Source organism: Miscanthus floridulus, unplaced genomic scaffold (assembly GCF_019320115.1).
Source record: "Miscanthus floridulus cultivar M001 unplaced genomic scaffold, ASM1932011v1 os_2617_2, whole genome shotgun sequence".
Classification (NCBI taxonomy): Eukaryota; Viridiplantae; Streptophyta; class Magnoliopsida; order Poales; family Poaceae; genus Miscanthus; species Miscanthus floridulus.
In genome coordinates, this window is record NW_027098409.1 from 57,469 (window position 1) to 66,384 (window position 8,916).

The 8,916-nt window shown below is 42.3% G+C and overlaps 1 protein-coding gene across 1 annotated transcript; it reads left to right on the forward strand.

The window, feature by feature from the left end:
* The first annotated feature begins 4,303 nt into the window (after positions 1 to 4,303).
* LOC136535227 (uncharacterized) lies at positions 4,304 to 7,803 on the forward strand. The gene is made up of 5 exons (XM_066527534.1): positions 4,304 to 5,443; positions 6,520 to 6,577; positions 6,675 to 6,758; positions 6,947 to 7,088; positions 7,182 to 7,803. Exons 1-5 carry the CDS (start codon positions 4,915 to 4,917, stop codon positions 7,575 to 7,577), a joined length of 1,209 nt encoding a protein of 402 aa, XP_066383631.1. The 5' UTR covers positions 4,304 to 4,914; the 3' UTR covers positions 7,578 to 7,803.
* Positions 7,804 to 8,916: the final 1,113 nt, after the last annotated feature.

Genomic DNA, 8,916 nt, shown 5'->3' on the forward strand with positions numbered 1-8,916 from the left:
TGGGTATCCTCAACTGACGCTTCGCTCAATTATGTAAGATACCGACTTGACATGTTCTATAGTGCTTGTACTGTCTTGGCCAGTGAACTTAGCGAATTCTGGGAGCCTATAATTTATTGGAAGAGCGACTAGATCATATCATTCTGGATATGGGCGTTTGTACGAAAAGGTCAGCCCCTTTAGGCTTCAGACCGAACTGATTCTTCATCATCTCAGTCACCCTCAGCAACAATTCGTCAGCTTACGAATTTGGATTCCTTCATACCTTGCTGACCCATCTGTGGATTGAAATCTCATGTGCCTTGACATCCTGGATTTGACATCATATGGAGGGTGTTATAATCTGTGCCTATAGTGATACCCTTGTGGAATCTCAATCTGCTGGGTCCTTTGTTGGCTTGCTGCTTGAAGTTTCTAATTATAGATATAAGGATCTATATCTCTACGGATCCTCTGAACTGATGGTGCTATTTTTTGAGCCGACGACTGATATGTGGCCTGATGTGCCAAAATTGATCACCTGGTTCTGATTTTGACCTCACTCGGCTGTTGCACATGTTGTACTGATGGTCCAGAATTATACTGTGTCTGATTTGCAGTAGTTCCTTGAGTTTGTTCAGATGAACCCTGAACTGTCTGGACATCACCACTATCAGCCGGTGCTGCTTCTTGATGGCTGGTACCGACTTGATTGGTCTCCTATGTCGATGGATCTGGAATGTTGAAATAAGCCGGTCCACCTTGACCAACTGGAAATCCATGAATCGCCTCCTTCATGGCGTTGTGGAATACGTCCACAAAAGCTTCATTATGGCTTGATATGGCATCACGAATAGATTTATCCACAACTTCTTTAAAGAAACATCCTGTCTTCAGCTTTAGTTGTGTCCGTCTGCCCGTGTAACAGAACTCTTGGTAGTAGAAATTTCTGAATAATTGTATTGTCACGTGTTTTGGTGTAGGACAACAAATATTTGTTCTGAAACTCTTTTATAGCTTTGATGATGATACCCTTATCTCCATCAGGTAGATCTTTATAATGTAGCATAAGGATGTCGTTGTTGTTGTGAAATGGCATGACGATTGTGGGGTCCCACTGGGCGTGCCAGAAACGTGTGTCGACATAGAATTTTTCGTCCTGTGCCGAGGACACACGCAGCAAGCCGGAATGGTCTGCTCGATGGAGCAGATCCGCCTAGCTTCAGCGCAGGGATGGTCGATCCTGCGCAATCCTTCCGAGGCGTGCCAGTCAATTTGACCCTACAATTGACAAGGAGAGAAAGTTCATCAGTAATTAAGGACGGAACTTGTCGGTGTTACCAGACTAGTCTCGAATATGCGACTATGAGAGCCGATATGAAAGGAGATCGACTAAATAGTCGATTCTGACATATTCATAAGAATAAATCAGTTAAAGCTCATAGGGGTTATGTAAGAAGAATCGATTATCATTCAGGATAAACATCATTGCTTGAGCAAATATGAATCAATGGCAATAAGATATCAACAATGTTCGGTTTATGTCAAGTCAATGATTACAAGTAACCGAACCCTTTTTTATATAAAGAAATAATTCAACACCACTTGACCATTTAATAAAAATAAATCTAATGAACATGTTAGATCTCATCTATCGCCATGACCAGTGGGGCATGAGGCAGAATCATGCAGGCCAGTAGAAATAACAATAGACTCGACGACCCTAACTCATTACTAATACTAGTGGGGCATGAGACAGAATTATGTAGGTCCGTAATACAATAATAAGATCATGGGGCTAAAATAGCTGATTCAAGCATAACGCACAGTTAAAGTCATAGCCTTACTAGGAATAGATCTACTAAATAACGATTCCCACTCCACGGTGCTAACAGTGGGGTAGTGAGGCAGAATCATACAGGCCGTGATAACAGGCCTATGAAACGGTTCTCGCTAGTCAATAAATCTACTCGAGACGCAATATGCCTTAACCGCACGTTATGCACGATTGAGATTGATGTAAAACAGCCGATAAAACATAACTCATCGTTTAAAGTAGTAGATTAGGTCAGTTTTAGGTTAGCAAACGATGGGTCAAATAAGATATAAGGCCGATCTAAATCAATCTCAATCGGACAGAGTGATATTGCTTGTAATTAGATAAATAATGAAAGTAATAAGTAATATCGGTAATTTAATAAATCTACCAAAGACTGTCATTCTGAGGTAGAGCCGATAACTTGACCTTGATCTAATTCAAGCAGTGGGGTGTGAGGCAGAATCACACAGGCCATACTTGAATTAAACAAGAGTCGATAACTAGTTTATACCAGAGCCGCAGTGGGGGTCGACCGGATCGATGCAGCCATACGAACAGAGGTATAAACCATGACGGTACTTACAGACAAGCAGTGGAGGTCGACCGGATCGATGCAGCCGTACTTGCTGAAGAACTCGCCGAGATCTACTCTACTCCTACTCCTAAGGGGCGGCCGGAGCCGAAAAAAGTAATTGACTTGTATTTGGATTGATTGATGATCTTTTTATAATAGTCAGGGGTTTGATATTTATACCCGGAGTCTAAACATGAATCCTACTCGACCACGATTCGTTACAATTTTTGGTATAAACGAAAATATTCCTAATTTAAGATAACTTGGACTCTAATCTTTCCCTTTTTGCAGAGTCCGATATGTAGTTTCCTGACGCCAACCGTAGTTCATCATCGCTATCCTGCTGACGTCATCCCAAGAGACCAGATTCTAGAGTCGTATCTGAATCGGCTGACATCGATCCTCCTTGATTGGCACAATCTTGGGAGCTCGCGAATTCCCGCGTTCTTTCTCCCAAATTTCGGTGTAAACACTAATGATACTAATTATGTACAAAAAAATATTAATATTTTTTATATATATTTGGTTAATTTAAAAATATTTGATTTTTTGGGATGTGAGAATGATATTTTATGGGACGGATAGACTATGCACAAATACATTCACCCTTATAAATATACACACACTGCATCATATTCCTATGATCACCTCTAAAAGACTAAGCTAGTAGATCTTGAAATTAATGAATCATCAACATCTCTTTTGTCGACAGGTGCATCGTCTATCATTGAAATAGCAAACTTCATTAGATTATAGATAGTTTTAGGAAAACGCAAGGGCGTCAAGTTGAAGGCATAAACTCGGATGGTCAGTTTTCACCACAGGGATGCTAACAAGTTAAGCTACTCTTAGTTCAAGGCGGTTTCATTACTCAATAGTGACATGAAACTTTGATTGATGACATGTTTGTTGTTCACTTGTTCCTATTCAGTCATCTTATGAACGAAAATTTAGCCGAGAATACTCTCTTCTTGGTTACGACCACAAATTTTTGTTTAATAAGAAATTTTAAAAGACGATCTATAATAAACAGTTGGATCTTGTTTAGATGCACATGTATCTCTCAACTCTTGGTCCATACGTGTTGAAGTAGATTGTAATAGAACTTAGATAAAATTCTTTTCAATTCGTTTCAACATGTATAAATTAAGGTCGATACATGCCAAAAAAAAAAAACTGGCGATGGTGCATGGTACATGTGGGAAACCATTTCTCTCGTGTATAACCACCAAGAAATCAACAGCACGATCGTAAATTTCCAGCCAACAACAGTGTTTTTCTCTCACAGCAAATCAACCAGCAGTAAATAATCCACGATCAGTTTATGGCCTCCCGAACACAAATCAGCCAGCTGTTACACAGTATTTTGACAAATGTATAAAACAGGTGGGCCATGTTGGAAAAAGTACACCATCAGACAGTAAGAAGCTACCGGGCCCTTGTGCAGTGGTCCTGGGCACATATAGACCAAACTCTTCTCCCCACAAAAGTAAAAAACTTTCGCAACACATCTAGTCCCGAAAATAAGGCCGGGTTCCCAAAAATTTTCACCCTAAATTATCATATCGAATTTTGCGACATATACATAGAGTATTAAATATAGACTAAAAAAACTAAATACACAGTTTAGTTAGAGATCGTGAGACGAATGTTTTAAGACTAATTAGTCATGATTAGCCATAAGTGCTACAGTAACTAACATGACGCCAATGATAGATTAATTAGGCTTAATAAATTCGTCTCGCAATTTTCAGACGAGCTATATAATTAGTTTTTTTATTAGTATCCTAAAACCTCTTTTCTATATTCGTAAAACATTCGACGGTGACTATTCAAAAATTTTTATTTTCGCGAACTAAACAGACCCTAGAAACTGGTGTACAATAAACAGAAAAGCCCAGTGTCCCCGCTAGCCGCTAGCGAGCTAGTGCAGCGTCCCCCTCAACCTCTCCCAGTCTCTGCCAACCGCTTCGCCCCCCTCCTCTCTCCTTGGATTCCACTCCTCCCTCGTCCTCGGAACAGTTGCTGCAGCAGCTGCAGTCCCCCCTGCGCCTCTCCCCTCCCCGCCCTGCCCCGCCCCTCCGCCGCCTAGGGCTTCCAAATCCCCTCAGCTTCCCCGGATTTCACTTTCCCCCCGGCGTTGTACGGCTCCGGGAGGTTCTAATCTCCTTTGAGCGCCGGCCGCACGCCGGGGCCGTTTCGTGGTGTTTATCGCGTTCCTGCACTCGTCCGTGCAATGCCGGGCCTAAGCGCGGCTGGGGTTAGGGTTCTTGGCCCGCAACTCGCTTCAATTTGAATTTTTTGGAGGTTTTTATAGGGAGGTAAAAGAGTCCGGATTTCGAGGAGTTCTAGGTTGCGTGCTTGTCTCGGCGAAGGGGAATCTTAAGTTCATGGACGGGGGTTTTAGCTCGACGAGGCGGGTATTTTTCTACGGGCGTTTGGAATTCTTTGCTCGGTTCTTGAGGTGAGCCGAGTGGAAAACCCGGTAAAATTTGAATTTTTGGGCGGTAAAAACTTCCGGGGTTAGGCTGTAGTGGCTTCCATGGCCGGGGCGCCGAGGGTCCGGTCCCTGAACATCGCGGTTCCGGAGGCAGAGGCGAGGCCGGTGCTGGTGCCGGGGGGCAACAAGGCCAGGTCGGGCCCGGCTAACGCCCGGAAACCGTCGCCGAAGCCCCTGAGGAAGGCGGCGGAGCCGGCGGCGGCGGGGACGCCAGAGAAGTGTGTGGCCGCCACGACCAAGGCGGAGGAGGGTGCAAAGAGGAATGCAGTCGGCGGGGGCGGAAGTGGCGCGCCCAAGGGTGCGTCCCCTGTGCCGTCGCCACGGCGCACACCGCCTGGGCCGCCGTCGAGGAGGAGCGACGCGCAGCTCCTGCATCCGAGCTTGCCGCTCAGCGCGTCGTCTTGCTCCTCGGATACCTCCGCGGAGTCGGGGCCGACGGCTGCGTCGAAGCAAGGCAAGGCTGTGGGTAAGGCGGCAGAGAGCAAGCTCGTCGTGGTGGAGTTTGTTGTTCCGGTGACACCAGAGGTTGTGGAAGGGAAGAGGAGGTGCGCGTGGGCGACTCCAACCACTGGTGAGCTTCTTCTGTTCTGGAACTTGTTCTTTGTCAAAATCTTAGTTTGCTGTAAAAATTATTCTTCTTTCTTTTCTTCAGAAGAAGAATACAATTCTTGTTTCTTGATGTTTTGGTTACTGACTATATTTTAGAGTCGTAATTTATGCCTGTTCGAATTATTGGCTAATCAGTCCATTCATGTGTCAGCAATTCATTATAACTTATACATTCTAGCATCCTTAACCAGGCACTTTTTATCACACTTGTTCATATGATGTAGACATGTAGTAAAGCTATGCGAAACCCACAGGGTAATTAAGAATATATTCCCTTCTAGCCTTTCCTCAAGAGCAGCATGCTACTGAGTTGCTAACCGGAATGATGATATATCGTCTACTGCGTTAATAGCTTGTTAAACTCTAGCTGTTCTTGTTTGTCATGGGGTTGGATATTGGAACCATTTGAGATGGTAATTCTGCCTACATTAGATAAAGTTAGCATTCCTCCTTTAGGTTGCCTATAAAGTGTAAAGTGCATATTCTCCTTTTTTTTGTTTCCCTTTTGCTTTTATTTCCTTCATTCAATGGATTGGTTAATCTCTTGCAATTTCACATAACATCTGTAATTGACTATAGTTGCATATATAATTAACATTAGATATGCAATTTCATCTGAAGGATTGCCTTGTCATTGACACTTCCACAGAGTTACATATGTAATTAGCTATAATATATAGTTTTGACTCATCAACTAAATACCAGCCCGTTAGATCAATCTATGCTATTATGTACCATGTGCCCTTTGATTTTGATCCTGCATTCCTGCTGCAGCAACCCACTGTAATTGCTTGAAACCATAAATTCGGTAAAAGGAATGGTTACATTACAACCTGAAAATAACACACTAGTAGTTTTAATAGCTCCATCTATACTGCCAATAAAACCAAACACCCAAAGCTTGAGGTACAGCTTTATTTGACAGCATCACATGCTATGGTTATTCTGTGCCTTTTTTCTAGGCCTTACTGATGAAGTGTTTCTTAAGCTACGCATTTTTACGAACAAAGCTGATTTATCATGTTTTCTACTGACCAGATGCTTGCTATGTCACTTTCCATGATGAGGAGTGGGGGGTTCCCGTGCACAATGACAGGTATGCAAACTGAAAATTGCAAAATTCATCTTTGCTATTTATCTCTGTGAATAGGAATCAGACCGCCCAAGGATATTTGACCATGGTCGTTCTACAGGAGATTGTTTGAGCTACTTGTACTATCTGGTGCATTGGCTGAGCTTACATGGCCTGCAATTCTTAAGAGGAGGCAACTTTTCAGGTATAGGTCTTGCAATATTGAAAATAAGGCCCCTTTGGAATGAGGGATTGTTTCATGTTTTCTGTGTTTTTCCTGTGAAAATAAACTGAATCCTGTGAAGTTCCTACATGATTCTTGTGTTCCAAAGGGGCCCTAAATAAAATTACTGTGCATGGTTTATTTTGTAAGATCCATGCTGAATCTTCCAGGGAAATTTTCATGGAGTTCGACCCTGCTGCTGTCTCTAAAATAAATGAGAAGAAGCTTGTGGCACCTGGAAGCACTGCCCATTCTCTTTTGTCAGAGCAAAAGCTCCGAGCTGTCCTTGAGAATGCTCGCCAGATACTAAAGGTTGGTAGTGCCTGCTTGATATACCGCCAAATTTGGTACTTCCGTTGCTGTGGTTTTTTGCCTGGAACTATAAGTTTGTGCAAACTGATGCAGATTGTTGATGAATTTGGATCCTTTGATCGGTACTGCTGGGGTTTTCTGAACCACAAGCCTATAGTGAGCAAGTTCCGATATCCAAGACAAGTTCCTGTCAAGAGCCCGAAGGCAGATATAATCAGCAAAGACATGATGAGAAGGGGATTCCGAGGTGTGGGCCCAACGGTCATATATTCCTTCATGCAGGCTGCAGGTCTAACAAATGATCACCTGGTCAGTTGCTTCCGGTTCGAACAATGCAATGCCATTCCAACTCTTTGCACGAGTGACATTGACAGGGTAAACATGAAGGCAGATCCGAAAAAAGATGAGATGGCAACGAAGATTTATTGTGAAGAGATTACCACAAACCCAGAGACGCCAAGGACGATTGATGCTCTTATCGTTTCGTAGCACCATGTGGAAATTGGTATAGCAATGTGGCTGCTGAACTTGTGTTATCTCTATGTAGACAGTGTGTTAGGTTATCCTTGAATTGAGGTCAGGAATCAAAATGCTTTTGTAAAAATCATTTCTGTTGCTAATGCTTACTCTATTGTAAATTGAATGGTTAGGGAAGCTAAGGATGATGACCTTTTTCTTACTGATCCAGAAACTGTGAAATTATTGCTGTCAATCATCCAGCAGTTTTCTCCTGATCACTGCTGTTTATCAGAAAGATTTCCTTGGCATATTATGATTTGAGGTGGCATTCATCATAACTGGATTCCCTGCGGCTGCTTGCTGCAGGGCTCATTTAAGCAGGTGACCAGAGATTACTGCTATGGGATTAATTTCTTGGGGGCTCAGGAACCTAACCATGGAGTCAGTTATGCATGACTACCGGATGCCTTCTTGTGAGTGAGGACAACAGTCTCACTCTCACAAGGCTCGGAGGTCGATCTGCTTCATGCCAAAGATCTATGCTATTTATTCATTTTTAAAACAAGAAAGATTCACTTCTGCATAATTCAGAAGTAAACAAGCTGAGATTCTGGACTCTGGATCAGTTTTTTTAATAGATATAGAACATACTAGGTCACAAGCTGAGATTCTGGACTCTGGAGCATAGGTTTGCTTTTCAAAAAAAATTCTGGAACATAGATCACAAGTGGTCTACAGTGAAAACTGTCAGTTCAGCTTGTACATTGCTCTGTGCTGTCGTTTGTATGATGTGTAGTTATCCTGCCAATGTCAAGGCAGACAGATCGAGGCAACACGAATTACTATTATAACACTGTTGTATTTCAGTTTGCAATAGCATGCTCATGACTAATACTAGTCTTCATTTAATCTTTAGTTATTTTTATGATTGGAAAATCGTAATATTGTTGAGATGTTGTCATGGACATGTATTAATTAATTATCTATCTTGTGGGTTAACGTTGAGTGCTCTTGAATATTTGTGTCAAGATATTTTATTTGTGTTAAAAAATTAACAAATATGAACAAAACATGTGTCCTGTATAAAAAAAAAAAACTATATCAGACAACCCCAGCAGGCCATTCCAACCAAAACCTCGATTTTATGGATCTGGAGCTGTGGTTAGCCAAACACTTCCCTGGTAGATCCATGGTGAATCCTAGATTCACTGATGGAGCTGCTCAATGGTGAATCCCAGATCCAGATTCATTTTTTCAGAGGTGGAGCTGTTTCAAACACCCCCTAGGAGATAACAATATAAGTATAATGTATTATAATTTATAAACATCTTAGTTCAAAAGCTCCTTAAAATACGTGAAAAATAGCTTT

Excerpts from the sequence above, each read along its gene's own strand:
- LOC136535227 (XM_066527534.1), top strand. The coding sequence starts at position 4,915 with ATGGCCGGGGCGCCGAGGGTCCGGTCCCTGAACATCGCGGTTCCGGAG. Across the intron at positions 6,578-6,674 it reads GTTCCCGTGCACAATGACAG|GAGATTGTTTGAGCTACTTG; the intron begins GTATGCAAACTG and ends GTCGTTCTACAG. Across the intron at positions 6,759-6,946 it reads AAGAGGAGGCAACTTTTCAG|GGAAATTTTCATGGAGTTCG; the intron begins GTATAGGTCTTG and ends TGAATCTTCCAG.